The 22,099-nt window shown below is 39.6% G+C and overlaps 1 protein-coding gene and 1 pseudogene across 5 annotated transcripts in view; one reads left to right on the top strand and one right to left on the bottom strand.

The window, feature by feature from the left end:
* The window catches only part of PWWP2A (PWWP domain containing 2A), a 47,333-nt gene that overhangs the window by 16,818 nt on the left and 8,416 nt on the right, over positions 1-22,099 (top strand). For 2 of the 4 annotated variants that reach the window (XM_081092037.1, XM_081092040.1), the window contains one exon: positions 3,425-7,259. In XM_081092037.1, coding sequence (XP_080948163.1) covers positions 3,425-5,105 — 1,681 coding nt within the window. In that variant the 3' untranslated portion in view covers positions 5,106-7,259. Of the gene's footprint in view, positions 1-3,424; positions 7,260-17,268; positions 19,127-22,099 lie in introns of those variants that run through there. The other 2 variants (XM_081092039.1, XM_081092038.1) reach the window with 2 other exon arrangements.
* LOC308519256 (DNA polymerase epsilon subunit 4-like) lies at positions 312-664 on the bottom strand (annotated as a pseudogene). The gene has a single exon. The product of its transcript is annotated as a DNA polymerase epsilon subunit 4-like (transcript).

The raw sequence follows: 22,099 nt of genomic DNA, 5'->3' as shown, positions 1-22,099 counted from the left end.
AGTGATTTTCTTTTTATTTTTTTAAGTTGATCAGAGACCTTCATTTTGGTCCCTGTCATTCATTAAGCAACCAACACAAATGATTTTCTTTTTCTCTGCCTCAAGCAGCAGCATTTGCATCCAGACAGAAACGGAAGACACAGCCATGGAACACCTTGTAGCGAAGAACTAACAGATTATTCTGGCTTAGGTAAAGTTAGAACAGGAAAATATATGTGCGACTTCCCAAGGACTCTGTCCTTCAAAGCTGAGGCCTGCCGAGGGCTAGCTGAAGGATGCAGGTAAAGGCTCACAAGTGTCCAGCTTAGTAGTCAATCCAAAGTACCTTCCAGAAAAGCCAATTCATCCATAGCTTTGATTGAATTATCCAAATCTCTCCTCTGGAGCGTTTTCCCTGTTGAGCACAGCAGTAGGCATCTTTTGCAATAGTCTCCACAAACAGTTCCGAGGCACGTGCCAGAATGAAGATGGCTTTCTGTCTGGTGAGTGACACATCAGGGTCTGCTGTAACCAGGGCCTTCACTTGTGCCAGAGGCTGCCTCAAGAGCCTGGCCCTGGGTGCACTCTTAGGAGTTTGCGCCTGTGGGGCCTCTGCCTTCCCACTGAACCCTTCTTCGCGGGGCATCCTGCTTCCTGCAGCCCCGCCTGCGCCTCCGCCCAGCATGCTGGGTGAGGCCCCTTTTCTCTTGCCTGGACACAAAATAACTGTTAAGCCTAAGTATTTTCCCTCCTCAAAATTTTGTCCCGGGACCCTTTGGTCCACAGGCCAACACTCTATCCACTGAGCCATACCGGTAGGGCTCATTTTAAAAGTTTTTTAAAAAAATTTATTGATTTTAGAGAGGAAGGAAGAGAGAGAAACATCTTTTTGTTCCACTTATGCACTCGTTGGTACCTCAGATAAGTTGCATTGTTTTATGTAGCTCTACACTAAAATCTAAAATCACCTCTCCTCTGTCCTGGTATCTTGAAAAATTGCTTATTGAGTACCTATATATTAGAAAAGGCTAAATGCTCAAAGTGCCTTGCAGTTAAGTAGTCAGGAAGCAAATAGGAACCAGCTGCAATGCTAGAATAAAAACCCACTTTTTGCGAAGTTTGATTTTAGTGAGAAGGATGTCCTTTGTGGACTGGCTCAGACCCAAACTTGCCCCACCTTAGATTAAAAAAAAAAAGGCTGTCTTCTTCCCTTTGTGGTTTCTAAGTATTTGCTATAAGTTGTTGGTTTGTGGTAGCCAAGCTAATAAAGACTTTAGGAAGAAAACTATTTACATGTTAGATCCAGATATCCTGATAATGCTGGCTCTTTCTGTTGCCTGATTTTAGGAGTGTCTACAGCCTAGTTATGAGTTACTAATGTCAAGAAGTTTTCCCAGCAAAGTTATTCTGAACCTTTTGGGGGGACATAAGGACATTTTGGAGAATCTGAGAACCAAAGACTCTAGGAAAACAGATATATATAAAGCATTTGCATCTAATGTCTGGTTCTGCCTGACTACCTGAAGCAAATCCTTGGTTTCTAAGCATTTCTGCCTTAAAGGATTGGCATTATAAATTGTACTAGATGCCCAGTGCATGAAAATTAATGCACTGGAGGGGGTGTCCCTCAGCCCAGCCTGCCCCCTCTCACAGTCCAGGAGCTCTCAGGGGCAGGAGGTGACCTGGTTATTGGGGAAGGCACACCTCTGCTGCTGCTGCTGCCACTGCTGGCAGCGCTACCCTTGTCCGGCCCTGGTTACCTGAGCCCTGGGCAGCCACCATCTGACGCTTGCCTGCGACTTGGGCCGGCCCTGGGCAGCTGAGGGGCTGGGAGACTGGAGGACTCTGGAGGTAGGCGTGCGGAGCCTTGCTGCACACCTGCTGCCCCGGTGGGGCTGAGGGTACTGGGTGCCGCCATCTTTGATGGCAGGGCAGTCAGTTAGCATATTCCCTCCTTATTGGCTGTGTGCGCCGCCATCTTTGCGATGGTGTGAGGGTCAATTAGCATATTACCTCTATTAGATAGGATTGTGTTTCATGCTATTTGACTCAAATAGTGTTTAAAGTTAACATGTACATATTTGATAGTGTGACTTTATTTTTATGTGTAGGAATCTGTGGATAGCATGTTTAGTTTAAAGGTTCTTGATGTTTAGCCCCGACAGATTAAGCCACAGTTATTTCTAATTCTACATAAGAAACAAGATTTTTGACCATTTTATTAGAAATTGAGAATAGTATAAAGATTTGTGTTCCATGCCATTGCTTTGCAAACTGGGTCTGGACCTGTAAGCTTTGAAATCCATTTGATGCGTGTGACTAGCATGTATCACATAATATAAGGTTAAGTAGTCAGTGAAACTTTTACTTGAGTGTGTGTATTTATGTAGGTATAGTTGCAAACATATTTAAAGCATTTTTATTGGATTATGATGTGAAAATACAGGGTGGGGCAAAAGAAGGTTTACAGTTGTATTGAAAAGACAAATATATAAGAATAAACCGTTTCAATAATTAATGAGTAATATAAAAATAAACTTTCCTGGACTCAAAACTATAAACCTATTTTTGCCCTACTAGAACCACCTTTTTTTTTTTAATGGAACACCTTTTATTTTTTTAAATATATTTTTATTGATTTCAGAGAGGAAAGGAGAGGGAGAGGGAGATAGAAACATCAGTGATGATAGAGAATCATTGATTGGCTGCCTCCTGCACACCCCCCACTGGGGATCGAGCCTGCAACCCATACATGTGCCCTTGACTGGAATCGAATCTGGGACCCTTTAGTCTGCAGGCCAACACTTTATCTACTGAGCCAAACCAGCTAGGGACCCACCCTGTGCGATGTGATTTAAAAAGGTAGGGATCCACAGCTCTGTATCTGTCTGCTTTCGAGGTACTGAATTTCTAGTATTGTTGTAGGGAAGTGGTGTGATAAAGGGCTTAAGAGTTGGGATGTAAGAGTCAAGGGGCAACTATTTTTGAACTTTAGTGATTAATAAAATAGAAATGGGATTTTACAGATTCAATATTTTTTGGGTAGCTAAGGCTGAATTTGTTTTCTGAAGCTTTTGAAAGCTATCCTAACCAGAAGAAGATAAGTATATTACAAATTTATAATTGCATTTGCTTGGACATGTTATGTATATTTGAGTGAACATAAGTCAGATGCTTTATACTAAGATATCTAGTATCCTTTCTGATTCAAGACTGGAAAGGTCTATTCTAAATAAGTTCAACTATTCTGGCATTGTCTAGAGCGACCATTATAAAATATGGAGGGAGGGCTTTGGGATTTGGGGGCAGGAGGTGGTCAGTGGTTTTTTATTTTTGTTCTTTAATGTGAAATAATTTTCAGGAAAGGTCATATTAGGTATTGTTTAAGAAATTGTATTATAGCCATTAACTTAATGGCTTTCTTTTTCTTTCATTTCTTTCAAAGGTTTGGGCCCCACGGGATCCCTGTGACAGTATTTCCCAAAAGGGAATATAAGGATAAACCGGAAGCCATGCAGCTCCAAAGTAATACATTCCAAGAAGGGACAGAAGTCAAGTGTGAAGTGAATGGTGCTGTTCCCGACGACCCTTCTCCTGTCCCGCCACCTGAGCCGAGCTTGGCTGAAAACCTGTGGACTTCCAAACCACCACCACTCTTCCATGAAGGAGCACCTTACCCTCCCCCTTTGTTTATCAGGGACACGTATAACCAATCTATACCTCAGCCACCTCCTCGGAAAATTAAGCGACCCAAACGAAAAATGTACAGGGAAGAATCTACTTCAATAATGAATGCTATTAAACTACGACCCAGGCAAGTCCTGTGTGACAAATGTAAAAACAGTGTTGTTGCTGAAAAAAAAGAAATTAGAAAAGGTAGTAGTGCAAGTGACTCTTCTAAATATGAAGATAGGAAACGGAGAAATGAAAGCGTAACTACTGTGAACAAAAAACTGAAAGCTGACCATAAAGTGGATGGGAAAAACCAAAATGAAAGCCAGAAAAGAAATGCTGTGGTTAAGGTTTCAAATATTGCTCACAGCAGAGGTAGAGTAGTCAAAGTTCCTGCTCAGGCGAATACATCAAAAGCTCAGTTAAGTACTAAAAAAGTGCTCCAGAGTAAGAACATGGATCATGCGAAAGCTCGGGAAGTGTTGAAAATTGCCAAAGAAAAGGCACAAAAGAAGCAAAGTGAAACCTCTGCATCCAGAAATGCACACTCAAAAGTTCATTTCACACGTCGATATCAGAATCCTAGCTCAGGTTCCCTTCCACCCCGGGTTCGTTTAAAACCACAGAGGTACAGGAATGAAGAAAATGACTCTTCTCTGAAGACGGGACTTGAGAAAATGCGGAGTGGCAAGCTGGCACCCAAGCCCCAGTCTCGTTGCACCTCTACCCGCTCAGCAGGTGAGGCCCCTTCAGAAAATCAGAGTCCCTCAAAAGGCCCTGAAGAGGCCAGCAGTGAGGTTCAGGACACAAATGAAGTGCTTGTGCCTGGTGAGCAGGAACCACAGACACTGGGCAAAAAGGGCAGCAAAAGCAATCTCTCTGTTTACATGACCCTAAATCAAAAGAAATCTGACTCTTCCAGTGCTTCAGTGTGTAGCGTTGATAGCACAGATGATTTGAAATCCTCCAACTCTGAGTGTAGTTCTTCTGAAAGCTTTGATTTTCCTCCAGGCAGTATGCATGCACCTTCCACCTCCTCCACATCCTCTTCTTCAAAGGAAGAGAAAAAGCTCAGTAATTCCTTGAAAATGAAAGTCTTTTCCAAAAACGTCTCTAAATGCGTCACACCAGATGGCAGGACCATCTGTGTAGGGGACATTGTTTGGGCCAAGATATATGGCTTCCCTTGGTGGCCAGCCCGTATTCTTACTATAACTGTGAGTCGGAAAGATAACGGCCTCTTAGTTCGACAGGAGGCCCGTATTTCATGGTTCGGGTCTCCAACAACATCTTTCCTTGCTCTATCGCAACTGTCCCCCTTTTTAGAAAACTTCCAGTCACGCTTTAATAAGAAGAGAAAGGGCCTGTATCGCAAGGCTATCACAGAGGCAGCTAAGGCTGCCAAGCAGCTGACCCCAGAAGTACGGGCTCTGTTGACACAATTTGAAACGTGAACACGGACAGTAAGGTAGGCAAGAACTATTGAAGGGTACCACAGATTTTTCTAGTCTAGTTAGGAGGAACTTCTGCAAAATAGCCTGGCCAAATTGGAGAGAGAAATTGAACTCATTGGCTGCTTTTTTTAAAATAAAAACTTACCTTATAGCCATTTTTAGACTGAGAAGCTAAACTGAACAATCAAATTTTGTCTTAAGGTTGTGAGATTTTAGTAGTATTTTTCAGTTTTAAAGTCTAAAACCACCCTAAGGCACAGGAGCCATAGCCTCAACTGAAAATGAATTTTTGCAGGGACTTTTGCCATTTGTACCTAGTACTGTGTGTATGTGTGCATATATACACATAAATATGTGTGTGTATATACATACATACTATATATAAATAGAATCTAGCCTGTCACTATGTGACACAGGTTGCATATTTGGGATTGTTGTAAGGACTGCTGAGCTGGGGGAAATAGTGTGGATATTTAATGACTACTTGTTTTTAAATTAATGAACACGTAACCTTTCTATGTGCATAATGATGCAAGAGCTTGATATTTAGGTGTTTGACAAACAGATGCTTGCTATTCAGTTTCAGACTGGGGAAATAGCTCAAGTGTTTGGGATTAAGATTGTCAAGGCTGGCTAGGTTTGAATCATCTCTCTCTCCTTTGTTCAATGAGGATTTAACAAAAACTTTCAAACTTCTGGTTTGGGAGTTCAGATAGGTTTGTTTATCTTTGGATATGTAAATAGTTGGTTGCTAAATTTGGTCAGATTACTCCTGACTGGCTGTTCCTAAATTCTTAGGATACGTCCTGATGAATTACACTTTGTGAATTGTCATATGTGTAATTATTGCCTTTTGGATGTACCTAATTTGATAACTTTAAAAAATATTTCCGTTTAAGGTATCTGTTTGCAGGTCAGAAAATGAGAAAATGTAATTGTGTAATGCTCTGAAATGTAAAAAAACAAGCTGTAAATAAAATCGACTAAATCCAAATTATTTGTGTGTGTTTCTCAAAAAGCTTTGAAAATTTTCAAGATGGTAGAAAATTAATCTTTGTAACTGTGTAGAGGAGGTGAAAAATCAAACTCCTTATTTGCCTTATCAGAGAATATAATATCTGAGCATAGATGATAGTCTTAAAATGAGATGTTGTAGTATAGAGGTCTAATATGCTTTTAGATTTGACCCTTCTGCTAGTTTCTCCTAAATGTATGGGTTTTATTTTTTCATTTCTAACCTTAATATTTTATCATGTGCTTGATTTTTTTAAAAAAATATTTGAGTAATTACAACCAGTCTCTTCTGGCTCCAGTGCCTCAGGTATCATTGCTTTTGGGGCCGGTAACTTAGCTCATCCTTTTTCTACATGGTCCATATGTCCCTAAGATTCAATTATTTTATTTTCCATTTTTAGCTTTGTATTGTTAGTGAAAAATATATCAGATCGCCTATGAAGGCAAGTTTATCCCAAGGTAATGTTGCTTTCATACTTTTTGTGTCTAACTTTTAAATTTGATATGTCAATTTGACACTTTGGGAAACTTGAAATATTTAAAGAGCAACTTTTCATGGATTTCTATGTAATCCAATTTGAAATACCTTAGTTTTATGGAATTAACAATGAAAAGATTAATGGAGATTTAAAATCAATAGTTCTCATGTTAGCTTCCTTAAGGTTATGGACTTCTATGATTTATATACTGATTTCTGCAAAAGAAAGTAGAATTTCTTCTGGGGAACTCAGTCAATGCTTTTTGATTATAATAAACACACAATTGAAAAAACAAGATATTTCACTTGAATAGAACATATTCTTTCCTGCAAACAGAAACAACTATTTACAATTTATTTTTGATAACAGGTTGAAAGAAGTTCACATGATTGAAGGGTTTTCAGGAAGTATCTCAAGATTTTCTGAGTATTTGTTTCAGATTAACGAACTGTTCAGATATTTTTGAAAGTTTGAGTATCCAAGGTTCAGATTTAAACAAGGGAGCATAAAGTCACCTGAAATATGTAATTCCAAGGTTTCATATAATGAACCCAGGTGAGTTTCATCCGAACATGGTGGTTTAGACAGTGATATTGCTAATATAGTCAAGTGCTTTGGCAAATGTGCTTTTGTGGCATAAACCAAATTTGGTTTCAGAAGCCATAGGAAAAAGAAAGAAAACAGTCATATTTCTTGAGTACAAAAAGAATTTTATGTAGTCCATACCTTTGAGGAAAGGCTTGAAGCACAATCACAAATGTGCATGATCTCCAATTATGCCATTATGAACTGGCAGTCTGGTCATTTCATCTGAAGTTTCAATAGGGAAACGAGTTTTAAAGATTTTCTGAATACTAATTCAGTAGTTGCATAGTAATGTTCTGTTCAAATAGAAATTTCCTAAGGAGTTAAATTTGCAGATGGAGATAGAGTAGAATTGAGTGATTGCAACCCCTTTTTTCTTTCACTTCTTGTTAAAATGAGCATTTACTTGTATGGAGATAACGAAATGGGTAATTTTTACCCTTGCAGAGAGAAAACAAGGTGTGGGCCAGGTCTGCAGCGGTCTGAGTAAAATGGCTAAAACAGGACTAGCAAGGGGAGAAACCAAGTGAAGTAAGAGCTGTAAAAGCCAAAGATGAAATTATTTCTAGAAATTATCTGAAATTTAGTGTTAGAGTTTTTTCCCCCTTTTAGTTTTCTAGGGTTTATAGGCCAGAAAGCTGACTTCATTTGGAAAGAATATCTGTTCAACCCATTTATAGAATTAGAACCAGATACCTAAATGATGAAGTAAAGTAGAATTCACTAGTCTGAAGTCCATTTTCATGGTTTGATAGTGTGTCCTGATGTGGTTTTGAGGGGAAAATTTATAAATAGTAATTTTAGATTAGTACTAAGTAGAATAGACAGGATTATAGCTATAAAGAACTACAGGCAAAGAATATGGAACTGTTAGTAAACTCAACTATACTTTAGTGGGTGAGTTTCTAATTTATAAAATACTGAGTTGCCACTCTGAGGTTGTACTTCATACTGGTTCTGTGGAAGGAAAGATACACATTTACATTCTTTGATAGATATACATCCTTTATATAGAATAACAATTGGAATTTGGAAATACTTTAAAAAACCTTTGATTTGTATTTAAAATTAGCTTTCTTTTAAATTTTGAATTTCTCTGTCATTCTGCATTAGTTCACTTTTGTGTAGGACTCATAGCAGAGACTGGCAAATGTCTAGAAAAGTTGTTAATATTTTGATTCAGGATGTTTTGATTTGGGCCAGGTGATGGCCTCCAATAGGGAATTTGCAGGGACAATGAAGACCCTTTTTTTTTTTAAGTGTGGGAAATTTAGGGTTTGCTTTGGGATTATTGCTGTTGAAATGCCCGAATGGGAATTCCGAAATAGAACATTAGTCTGGTGTCATCCATGCATTGCTAGGAGAAAATAAAACAGCTAAGCTGTCCTGGCTGCTTTGGCTCAGTGGTTAAAGCATTGGCCTGCGTACTGAAGGGTTGTGGGTTCCATTTTGGTTAAGGGCATGTACCTTGGTTGCAGGCTTGATCTCTGGCCCCGTTGGGACAGGTGCAGGAAGCAACCAATCAATTTGAGAGAGACACATAGATATTTCTCTGCCTCTTTCCTTCCCCTCCATTCTGAAAAAAAAAATCAATGGAAAAACAACAAAATCAGCTAAGCTGCATTAATTTTGCCTAGTTCTGACTTTGTTAATAGGCTCTTCATATTCTGTATGTATAGTTTGTGTGCAGTTACCATATTTCTTCAACAAAGTGAGTAGAATTAAAAAATGAAAGCTTTAGCAATTAATGTTACGCCATTTTAAATGAAAGAATAGTAAGTTTAAAGTCAGAGATCATCTAGGTCAGTGGTTCTCAACCTTCCTAATGCTGCGACCCTTTAATGCAGTTCCTCATGTTGTGGTGACCCCCAATTTCATTGTTACAAATTGAACATAATTAAAGCATAGTGATTAATCACAAAAACAATATGTAATTACATATGTGTTTTCCGATGGTCTTAGGTGACCCCTGTGAAAGGGTTGTTCGACCCCCAGGTTGAGACCTGCTGATCTAGGTGGTCGATATATTTTTGGTTTTCCAGGATGTCTTGGTGTCTTCATCATGGATAGTTGGCACAGATCAGAAGAGAAACAGTTCAACTCTTTTTAGGTGAATTAGTGGGACTGTATTTATCCATTACTCTTTTAAGAGTAGGTTTTTAGATTAAAACCATCCTCTCTCACTGATAAATTGTTTTTGACACTTAAAAAAAGATAATTTTATTGATTTCAGAGAGGAAGGGGGAGAGAGAGAGAGAGAGAAAGAAACATCGATCATAGAGACTCATTGATTGGCTGCCTCCTGCATGATCCACACTGGGGATTCAGCCCTCAACCCAGGCATATGCCCTGACCGGGAATCGAACCATGACCTCCTGGTTCAGAGGTTGATGCTCAACCACTGAGCCACATTGGCTGGGCTTGGACACATTTATGAATATGGAATCCATTTAAATTGTTTGTTATGAAGTTAATTACATTAGTTTCCAAAACTTAATTTACATACCATCACAATTGCCCCATATTTTGACATTTGTGTACTTTTCATTTTTTTTTATGTCAGTACAGTAGTGGGAAACAAACTTGCCTAGACACAGGTAGAGAATTACAATACAATTCTAAGATCTTGTGTACCACACTTTGGTAGGAAACAAGAATTTTTATGTCTTTAAAGTCCATCTTGGGATGAATTGAACAAAATTTTCATCTAATTAATCTCTGAAAAAACTAATGATCAAACTTGAATTTTTTTCTTATAGATTCCTATGTTCTGGCACAAATTAAAGATTGGTTGCGGGGAGGTGTAAAGTAAAAGAAGAAACTGTAGACTCAAATGGTATCAGGATTTATCAAAATACTGAATTTGTGAGTCAAAATTCTCATTTTCCAACTGAATGAGATGTTTGTAGTATATGTTGTCTAACTTACAGGCCGCCTCTTGTTGGACACTTGCTTGTAAAACATTTTTTTAAAACTGATGTTGATAACAGGCTTGTTTTAAAATGCCTGGTCTTAAAACTTGGTTTAAACATGAATTATTTTTTCAATTTTCTTTGTATCATGAGAATGAGACGGTTGACCTTTTATTGCCTTAGCTATCTGAGTCTTAGCCGGAAATCATGATTTAAAACTTCTTAAAATTTTTTTCTATCCTGTAGTGAGTACTTAGAAGGAAAACCAGATTATTCCATAGCTAAAGTGTTAGGCTGTTATCACTTTTTTCCTTTTACACAAACTAAAAAACTTGTAATTATAATGTATATCAAGCTTTAGCCAGGGCTTTCAAAAAAAAAAAAATTAAGATAATTTTGTAATCCCGTGTCCCTTAGTGCCCTCCAACAGATGCACCTAAAAGCTTTTGAACAAGTCCAGAGGAACAATCCCTCCCAATGCTCCTCCCGGTGAAATGTAGAAGCGTGGTGCTTGCTTGGTGAGAATGTGTTGTAGAAATGTGTCATCCTGTGAGTGTAAAAGATGGATATGGATAGATAGCTATGAGAGTATAACTTGACCGATGCAGGTGAGTCTGAGCGTTCATTAACATTTTGGCGCCGGTTTTGCTTGACAACATGAGGCTTTTATTGATGAAAGGCAATCTCGTCCACTTTCCAAGCACACAGCTGAAAGTATAGTCTCTTGAGCCAGATTTCCTAGATGCAAAGGCTGCCTTGGGTCTGTCACAAGCTGTGTAATCTTAGGCAGGGTACTCAATGTCATTGCCTGTGAAACGGAAAATAATAGTACTTCCTCATAATGTAATTTCTCATTAAACCAATAAAGTGCCTGGTAGAAGACTTACAGTGGGGCTTTGACTTACGAGTGTCCCGACTAATGAGTTTTTCGAGATACGAGCCGTCTCTCGGTTGACTTTTTGCTTTGAGTTGCGAGCTAAAATTCGGGTTACGAGCCAGCTTCAGATACCCCACCTCTAGTTGGCGCAGCGAACGTCACAGTGAACTCACAGTGAACGTCACAACATCAGCCCAGCATCACGTGTCTCACTCGTTCACTATAAGATTTGACATACGAGTAATTTGAGTTACGAGCTCCGTCACGGAACGAATTAAACTCGTAAGTCAAGGCCCCACTGTATATAAATACTTGCTGTCATTACCACAACCACCACTTTCTGTGAATGGGATAGAAATTCCTTTCAGGTAGTTTGTTTTTTTGTTAATCCTCAACTGAGGATATTTTTTCTATTGATTTTTAGAGAGCAAAAGGGAAGGGGGAAGTGGGAGAAAGAGAAAAATCACATGAGAGAAACGCATTGATTGGTTACCTCCTGCACGCACCCTGGCTGGGGCAGGGTTCAAACTTGCAACCCAGGTAATTGCCCTTGACTGAAAATTGAACCTGAGACCCTTTGGTGCTTGTGCTGACACTCTAACCCAGCCGTGGGCAAACTACGGCCCCTGGGTCGGATCCGGCCCGTTTGAAATGAATAAAACTAAAAAAAAAAAAGACCGTACCCTTTTATATAATGATGTTTACTTTGAATTTATATTAGTTCACACAAACACTCCATCCATGCTTTTGTTCCGGCCCTCCGGTCCAGTTTAAGAGCCCGTTGTGGCCCTTGAGTCAAAAAGTTTGCCCACCCCTGCTCTAACCCCTGAGAAACACCAGCTAGAGCTCAGGTAACTTTTGATATCCTGCAACATACTGAATATACATGAAGAAATGTTATAGCAACATTATATGAAAATAATAATCTGCCGAAACCGGTTTGGCTCAGTGGATAGAGCATCGGCCTGCGGACTGAAAGGTCCCAGGTTCGATTCCGGTCAAGGGCATGTACCTGGGTTGCGGGCACGTACCTGGGTTGCGAGCACATCCCCAGTGGGAGATGTGCGGGAGGCAGCTGATCGATGTTTCTCTCTCATTGATGTTTCTAACTCTCTATCCCTCTCCCTTCCTCTCTGTAAAAAATCAATAAAATATGTTTAAAAAAAAAAAAAGAAAATAACAATAATCATAGTGTAATCATCCACAGATATCTATAAGTAGGTATGAATTATTTCCAGCAGGCATGTGGAGGGCTGCTGGGTTGGAAGTCATGGGACTTATGGTGAAGGGAGAAGTGTATTAACATTTCAACACTTGCCCCCTTCATTTTCGGGTCACATAAAATCCCAGGAGTCTGTTACTTGTGGGTTTTCTCCTCTTTTATGCCAAGCACAGGGCCTGACATAGCAGAGATGATAGTCCACTTGTGAGTGAGGAAGAGGGGTTCTTGTTCAGACACTGATGTGTACTAAGGACTTGTCACCATTTCAGAAGCCTGGCATTTCCCACATCCTTTCAGAGAGGCTTGAATGAGCAGGTGGGGTTCAATGGAGTAGAGGTCCTCCTAAGAGAGTTTTCCAAAAGTATTAGAACCACAAAGCTACCCTTGTCAGCTCTGGGTACTGTAAACTAGCTGATTTGCACAGATGCTGTGTTCCCCTGGGACCATGGTGTTTCATTATTTTAATATTTTGCGGAATGGTGAAAAGTGGACATGAATTTGAACGTTTCCTCTCATCCCCCCCCCTCATTTTTTACTGCTTTTGGTATGATTTAGTAAGAGCTGTTTCCCCTTTCTAGGAGGGAAATACTTCACATTCCAAGGTCTTGATCCGTGGCCACATTCTCCGGAGTGTAGTCATTTTTACTCATGGCTCATTTTTGAGATGCTGATTACAAAACTGATTTTCCTCCACAATTTAGCTTTTCGAAGGAAATCGGGCCGGGAGTAGCACATCTAGGTGTGACTCCTAATGTTCTGGTTAGAAAAATACTAAGGCTAGACGCCAGAATGTCTGTTGTGTTGATGCTTTTATCTGTTTGTTCATGTTGCAGCATGCTAAATTGTCATGTCAGTCACTGGTGACTGACACTATACTTTCCGCCGGACCGGTCAGTCACTGGTGCCGCCAGCATATCGGTGAAATCGGGTAACGTGGGCTAAACGGAAAGGAAGACAAAAATAGGCTTGGCGCTTAAAGTGTTAAGAGAAAATTCATGTTGAGTGTTCAGCAAGATGATAGGTGCATGTACATAATCTTAATTCTTTAGTTTTTCATTCTGGGCTTTGCTCTAAGAGTGTGACCTGCTCTGCTTCCTTCTTTCATGCATCCAAAAAGGAGACCGAGTGTTTACTTACCCTGCTCTGAGTTGTCCTTTTATCTCTGCTGCCTCCCAGGAACGGTTGCCTTACATTGTTGCATGTAAGCTTTGACTTAATGAACAAAATAAGTCATTCCAATGAAATGGCTTTCAGGAGGGTGTCCCTCCATTTACTGTACCACAGTCAGGGCTCCCTGGCTTTTCCTACTGGATCTTGTAGGTGTGGTCAATATCTAAAGAACCTTGAGACCCCAAAAGCCTTTGTGTGTGGGGGGGTAGCAATGCACAGGGAAAGATGGTCATTCTTTGATGCAGATTCTTGACTTCGGCCTAAAATGGAATAGGAGGTTCTTTAGAATGATTGTTCAAACCTACTTATGGAGGGAGAGGTTGAAAAGAAATTCTCTTGTGCATTCAGATTCCTTTTCTTCTTGGTGTGACTGCTGTTGGGCTGTAGTAGTATATTTAAGTTTTCCTGTGAACAAAGGGCTAAAAATCTCATTGTTAAGCCTCATTTAAGGAAATAGTTCTCTGTTAAAATTCAGAATTATGTTTATAGGTTAGGTGTATAAAATTTATCCTTTTCAATGTCAGAAAAGCTTTTTTAAAAGTTTTGATATGTTACTGCTTCTGGTTTAACTTAGCATTTAAAAAATATTATAAGGACCAAACATTCTCTAACTCAATGACCCCAGAGTTAACTATAGTGATTTGATAGATGATCTGTTAATACTTAAAGTAGGGAATTAAGCAGACAAGCGAATACTACTGTGTTAAAAAATAAGGCTTGAAATAGCAATCTTTCTTTTGAATTATGCTTAGTATTTGAAGACTCTGTTCTGAATGCCTAAGTGAGAAACTTATCTTGTTCAACTTGTGTTAAGTAGATATTGAGTCATTGATTCAGGTCCCTGAATAGTATGCACAAGTGGTCATTGGCATTAAAGGAGAAAGGGAGTTAGGCACGTTTTGGTCATTCTGCAAAACAGGGTCTCATTAATGTTGTGATGTGTAGGGATGGAGACTTCAGCCCTTGTTGAATGCTAAGATCAGGACTATTCCAAGACTATTCCAATACTAGGCTAGTAAAATTTTTGTCAGGAACGTTAAGTGCAAGTTAGCAGTGGAGGGCAGCATCTTGGTTGTGCCTGAAGGCAGTTTGCTGCTGAATTGACTTGGGCCGGAGAGTGCCCTCTCCTGGCTAAGGCTGGGCACCTCCTCTGTTTTCCTTGGTTTACAACCAAAGCTTCACATTTTGTGAAGCCAGTAAGTTATGCAGAATAAATTCATTATGAAAATTCCACTGAATTTTGGTCAGATTAAAAAAAAATTTTTTGTAAAATGGATTAAAAAGAACTCAAATGACTTCTCTACTTTTGTTAACTTGGTTTTTTCTACCATAGGTCGCAACAAATGGCAGCTATTACATCAGACAGTGACGAGTCCTGCTGCTCCCTTACAGTGTCTGACAGACCACTGTGGATTCAGACTGGGAGCATGACGTTAACAGTGAGACGGGCAGGTCTGTCTGTTCAGCTCTGCCAGAGTGAAGAGGGCGCCATATCATCACTTGATCATTTCCAAAGTAGATGAGGCTAGATGTAAAAATTCATTAGTTCTTTTTCCTTAGCTTTTCATTGGTAGCTGCGTATCCCTCATATAGGCGGTCGTTTTAATGAGTCAAAATAACTTTACATTTCGTGTTACCTGCTGTGCTAAAAAGTAGAGCCAGCCTCCTTCGAGCTTCTATGAATTGAGAGGAATTTTTCCTACGGTGGTAGAAGTTGGGTGTCAGATTGTAGAATTATGCCAGATGGCAACTGAGCCTCCATGGATGGTCAAATAGTGGATTCCTTTATCTTTTCACTACCTCAACCTTTCTCACTTTTATATTCATTACTTTAATTTTGTAGTCATTTCTTCTTACTGTATATATAAGAATATATATATTCATATATATATTCTTATTGAGTTAATCTCAAAACTGTCATTTACAACTCAGTGGGTGGCAAGAATGTGGCAGTGTAGTTGTAATCTATTTAAGCACATTTATGAAAACTTTGGATAATGCCTGAAAGGCTTATTTTGGTCTCTTAAATGGGAGGAAAGATTTCGGGATTCCGTTGTGCTGCTTTTGAATTTGTGATCTTTTTTTTTGTTTGCCTGAATTAAGGCTATTCGTTGGGCTGTATTGCTGCATGAGCTGTAATGTGCAAGCTGGGTCAGAATGGCATATTTTGGATCAGAGGTTGAGGCTGGGGAATTATAGACTCTTACATGTATAGAGGTGGCAGCTACCCTTAAAATGATCTCTTGAGGGAATAGCGTCTTTGTTTTTATTCTGCACCTGTCATGTGAATAGTAAGATCTGCTACAATCCTTGACTTTCCTGCCGACCTGAATAGGCCTCACTCAGATTGAAGCCAAATATTGACAGTTATAAATAGGAAATGGAAGTGTACATGGGATTGACTAGTTACTATTTTTCTCCTTAAATTTATAAAAAGGATATTTACTACCAAAGTTCTGAGTATTATATTAGTATAATTCTGAATATTAGTATTATAGTATAATAGTTTTAGAAAATAAACACTGCTCTTAGCTGAGTGTGAAATTTTAAGTGTTAATCATTCTGGTTCTTTAGAAGCAAGGACTACACCCACCTTCCACTCTGATGTGTGCTGTGTTTATGGCTAGAAGTAATTTTTCATTTCTTAGGAAGACAGAATGCCCTGTGGAATTTATTTATAGGCTTTGATTCAGTAAGTGAATGAAGCATGGCAACCGTTGGAAATTTACCAGAACTCTTTCTCCATGTTAAGAGTGGGAAAGACGTCTACTGTGAAATGTTTGGAAGTTAAATATTGGGAAGAATGGGGATTTTTCTTTTATTTTTACATTCTGTATTTGTTTTGTCTGTTATCACACTGAAAATACCTCATTTTTGGTTTAAAAATACATTTGACCAAAAAACTCATTGTTCTCTCCACAGACCACCTCTTTTGGAAGTCAAACTCCTATTGATACTGGGGATTGTAGAGGATTTCAGTGGTGTTTTTTCCACTTCTGGTATTAAAGGCAGGTTGGAATGTTAGGCATTCTGGTTATGGTATTGGTAGTAATTTTCATAAGCCTTGTCCTTTCTAATGTTCTGTTGAGAGTCCTGCTTTTTGTAGGAGGACTGGTCAGTCTAACCCAGACATGGGCAAACTACGGCCCGTTTGAAATGAAAAAAACTAAAAAAAAAAAAAAAAGACCGTACCCTTCCGTACCCTTTTATGTAATGATGTTTACTTTGAATTTATATTAGTTCACACAAACACTCCATCCATGCTTTTGTTCCGGCCCTCCGGTCCAGTTTAAGAACCCATTGTGGCCCTTGAGTCAAAAAGTTTGCCCACCCCTGGTCTCACCAGTGTGTACAAGTTGTCTTCTAGGACACAATGGTGCTCTTTTGATGCCTCTGATGTTCGTGTCTACCTCTGGGGAGTCCTCCCCACCCTCCTCTTTTTTGCTATTGGTACCTGTGTGGACAGTGCGATCTGCAGCGGACTTTGACATAGCCAAGTTTTGTATATAAATGCTTCTAAGGTCTGCAGGTAGCCGGTGCTACAGCCAGGCTGCTGGTGCTTCACAGCAGTGCACAGCAGCTAAGCTGGCTCACAAAGCTTCGTGTTGTAACCTGTGAAATGCAGTGTAAAGAACAAAGCTACAGTTTCCCTTTAGAAATTTTCAAGTGCAGGTTGATAATGTGAAGTTGACAACCATTTTATTTCTGTTGGAAAGAACACGAATGCTTCTGCTGGTTTAGAGTGGCAGTAAGTTGTTTGGTCAAGTTTTACTGATTTTAAAGAAAAAAATCAGTTGTGATCTCACAAAATCTATATAGGGCTTAATTAAACAAGGACATCACTTTTCTCATATAATTACTTGTGCTTAACTACATTTTCTTCCTTTTCTTTACTATATTTCAGCACAAAGACATTAGCAGGCTGCTGGTTTCGTGGACCTGTACCACAGTGACACAGAGAACACCAGAGCACCAGGATTGAATGAAATTGGAGACTCAGATTTTTAAAGCTGCACTAAGAAGTAAATGTTCAGGCAGTGGTTAAAACCAACAGTCTCTAAAGGGCACCTGTAAATTGTGCTATAGTAAACCGAAGAAGAGGTATTAGGGGAATGTTTTCTAAAACAAAACTATTGCAATAAATTATGCATGAGATGAGGAGAAAAGTGATGTGAAATACGCACACAAGAACTCATTTTATGTGCGAAGACAGTTCTTTTGATTGTGAAGTTCTTATCAGGAGTTTGGACAGACCTAAAAGGCATGGGATGATGGCAGAAATGTTGAATTATCTTTCATACTAAAACTTTGTTCTTTCTCCAAGGTTTATGTTACTCAGTTCAGATATGAGCAAAGGTATTTCTAAAATGACTCGCCTGTGAAACCAGTGGTCACATGTGCTGAGGCCAGTGTTTCCCTTCAGGGTGCCCCTGGAAACGACAGAAAAGATTTAACATCATCCTAAAAGGATGGTAAGGTACCCCCACCCTACCCACCCTGAAAATTTGGACCTTTCTTTCATAAAGCAGGGCTGTATTACCTTAATACATATCAAGATGTATTTATTTGCCACCAGTATTTTAACATTTTGTGCACATTTTCATAACCCCATTCTTAACTTTTAAATTCTTGAGTCAGAGTAGATAGGCTAGTGTTGATCTCAGAGTGATGTATATTCTGAGATCTAGTTCTGAAATCTACTGAGCTGAAAAGGCATTTGCTCTTCCTATCGTTATTAATTTTATTTAGATCCGAAAAGGTGAAAAATCTGGATTCTGATGTGGCGCTCTCCTCCCAGAGAGCTCCTCTTTCTGTGTAAGTGCAAGAAATTCTTACAGGTGTCAGGTGGGGCTTGTGCCTGAGGAACTGGCAGCAGAAACAGACCCATAAAAGATGGTGTCAGGCTTTTCATGAATTCTTACCTTTGGAAAATACGTATTATAAAAACCCTTAATTTTTCTTTTTTAATGAGCAGAGATAACCAGATTGACCTGTTAGTGCTACATTTTTAAGGTATTTTATATTTGATGGTGCCGTACTTTTAATAATAAATACTGAAGTTTTTTAGTGGCAATACCAATTTATTTTTTAAACCTGAAAGATAATCCTTATTAATACAAAAAAAAAAGCCAAAAAACAATTCATTTGACGCAACATAACTGAGCATTTGGCTTAAGTGTTCAAACTTTCCATAATCTTACTGTATAGGTTTGGAATTACTTAACTCCACACTCAGGATTAATAAAAGGTTCTGGGGGGAGTTTTAGAACATTTAATATACCTGACTAAGGACTTGTTTCACAACTCAAAGAAGAAAAGGTAGGCACTCTCATTTCTGTGAGTTGAATACAAATCCTAATTACACTGTAAGTAATTAAAAGTTGTGACTGCATTCTAAAATTGTCTTTTTTGGAAAGTATTTATCATGAAGTCATTATACATATGATGAAATCTGAAAAAGCTCAGGAACTATGCCAGCAGGGAGTCTAAAGATTACAGGCCTCAGTGGCACCAGACTCTCTGCCCATCTTGTCTTTAGCTGTATTACCACCAGCAGTACCTTCCAAACTCCCTTCAAGAACCAGACAACTCATGCCATGTGAGTTGTATAATCAAGAGTTTTAAGTAAGCTTTAGCATTATTTGTGCAGAGTGATGGAAATGATAAAAGGCAAAAAAATTGAGAGATCAGGCTTTAAGGACCTATTTTTTCTCATGATAAATTCTCAAAAGGTGTTTTGTTATAAACCAGATTTTTCATTTAAAAAAAAATGAAACTTGGTATTTAAAATCTAGGACATACCATGTTGCTATTTCACTTTCATTGCTTTAGTTGCTTAATATTTAAGCTATGCTTCATGCTACCTTTGTATTTCAAATCTTCAGAAGCCTATTTCATTTTGTAGACTTGAATGACAAATTTCTCATCTAAAGTATGCTGAGACATAAATGTTAAAAGAATGTTGTGTAACATCCAATAAAGTCTTGATATTTTTAAAAATTTAGTTTTTAAAAATTTAGTTATTTATAAACTATTTACTTTCTAGGAGTTAGGTTTTAAAGGTTATTGAAATTCAACCACTAGTTGTCCTTTAAGGAGCTGTTTTAAGTAGCATTGCTTCCTTAGGAGAACCTATAAGTTCTTAATCACTGGAGGGATTTTATGGGACTTCTTTATGTCTAAGGCTGGAGGAATGTGAATGATGGAAACAAATATCTACTGGTGGGTTGTTTGTTTAAAGGAGTCCTGCTTTTATGGATAATTGGTTGCTTCTTTAAAAGCCCAGCACATCCAATGTGAAAGTGAGGTCAAGTGTTTGATCAGAAACCACTCAGCTGTCAGGGAAAAAGTAGCCTCTTAAAACTTACCAGACAATTGAAGTTTTTCTGCGCTGACCCAAAAACTTAGGTCAGTGTCCCCCCGCCCTCCCCCCTCCCCCCCCCCATTTGTGTAAAGCAATCCTTTGGAAGGCTGCCAGTTTTTCCAGAGTATACATGGAGTCTTTAATTGCAAACATTCTCCCATTTCAGCTTATCTAAATGAGTGTAGAAAGGAGGCCACTGGAATCTGGTAATATCTTTTCTTCCTCAAGTTTCTCACTAATGATAAGAGAGGTAGAGAGAACCAGGGAAGATAAATAAGCCATGAGCTCAGGATCTGGAAGGCCTACACGAGATCTCTCCCCCCTACCTCCATACCATGGTATCCACCTGACCACCTGATGGTGTCATGACATGTGCCAGTATGTTTACAGACACAATTCCTACCAGATACAGGGAATGAGGGATGCAACCCATGCATCCACTTGGGATCTTATTCATGCCCTGGAATCGTGTGGACTGTACCAGCACCTCCCTGGGCATGGTGGGTATGTCACTGCAAATATGCACTGTGGCTAGACGCTGTTTTACTGCTTTTATAGCTCATTTTTCTCTTTCAAGTAATGATGCCTCCCTCAGTAGTCAAATAGAGCATGCTGTGTTTTTAAAGCATACTTTTCTCTAGTGATGAGTGTCTTGCCAAATCTCTGCTTATTCACAATGAAATTTCATGACCTAACAACACCTTTGCTTAGATGTCAAGAAGGTAATGAACCTGGGCTGAAAGAAGATACAACTCAGGAATACTGTGCCAGAGGAAGGAAGAGCTGGCCAAACACAGGCTAGGTTGTCCTTAAGAGTTAAGAACACTTCCGGGTTAGCCCTATCATTATTCCCTCGTGAGGCATGTGAGTAGAAGCTTCTAACATTGGTGATATTAAGAGGAAGATGACATGGGTTCTAATCTTAGTTCTATCCAAGATCTTCCTGCAAAAGAACCAGGCCTGGCCGCACTGGCCAAAATGGGGTGCGGAAAAGAAGTGTCTCACTCAAGCCCTTTTCTCCTTAGCTAAGGCCCAAAACATGGGAGACAAGGGAATCTTTACTTGAACGAAATATTCTACAATCCTGTGTTTTTGAATTCTAAGCTTATCCCCTAACTCCTGTGGATCCTAAGTCAAAGCAGAAACCTGTGCTCTAAAGATGATGAATGGGACGAGCAGCGTGAAGAAGTGGAGGGAGACGACTGTGTCTGGCCCCAGAAGAGCATAGCTGGCCTTTAGTAAGACAGAACCACCTTACAGAAGGCAGTGAACGGAGCCATCCTTCACATGTTTAAATGCAGCTGCTTTCACATCTGTAGAAGACGGACTGGAAAAGCTTTTGCAGCAGCAGCAGCTGAAGCTCCAGCCTTTGATGCCAACTCTGCCAATGGCAGAACCCAGTACAAGTGTTACACAGCCCTAGGAAGTTATCAGACCTTTCCTTCCAGTTGACTTCACAAGGCAAATAGCATTCTATTTTGGGACCATCAAACCATTCCTACAAGTCTTGTCTACATCTGTCGTGATACCTGAGCATAGCAGCCCCAGTGCCCGATAGGAGTTCCCATTGAGATAGGCCGTATTTTTCAGCAGGCCAGAAACTAGTAGCTGGGACTGAGTCACGGCCACAATTTGTTGGCTATGGGCTTCCTTGGCAGTGGGGCAGCAAGCCCTGCGTTTAGCTAAAGGGAAAGAAAATGTGAGCTTCCAGTTTCCCCTTGAGTGAAAGGAAGAAGGTGGGGCGTCCTTTTTCTAGTTCTGGCTGACAGATCCCGTGTGATGGAGCCTATTTCTAGATGGTGGATGTGAGGGTTGGAAAATTAGAAGAAAATGGCATATTTTTGTTGTGGAATATTTCAGACATTTGTAGAGGTACAGCAGTATAACAAACTATGTACCCATCCCTAGTTTCAACCAGCTTGTAGCCAGGAAGACTGAAATTTCTGATGCTTTGAAAGATGAGGGCAGCCTAGTCACTATTTTTCATAAACTAATTTTATAACTAGTTTGCCCCTTGAAGGGTTGTAAGCAGTTATTCTTAGGCTCTGTGGTTATTTTTTACCACAGCACTTGGGCTGGCTAGTAGAAAGTCATCCGTTTCCCATTCTCCGTCTGGTGTTGGTTAAGGGCTGCTCTCCCCCAACATAGGAAGTGAATGGAAAATGATCGCCTCTCTCCTCTACAGCTTTAATTTTGCAGTTCCCTGAAGGAACAGGTTTTCTAGTCACTTCTGCTAGAACGTGCACACATTTCCTTTTTTAAAGGACCCAGATGACAGGAGGACAGCCTGTGACTTCTGTGGTGCAGAGGGGGCAGGCTGAAAGAGGCAAGTTGCTCAAACTGCTCCAAGGAGGTTTTTCGAAGGTGGCAG

The sequence above is a fragment of the Myotis nattereri genome (assembly GCF_964212035.1).
Source record: "Myotis nattereri genome assembly, chromosome: 5".
NCBI lineage: Eukaryota > Metazoa > Chordata > Mammalia > Chiroptera > Vespertilionidae > Myotis > Myotis nattereri.
Note: the sequence above shows the minus strand (reverse complement) of the source record. Positions and strands in the feature narration are given on the sequence as shown.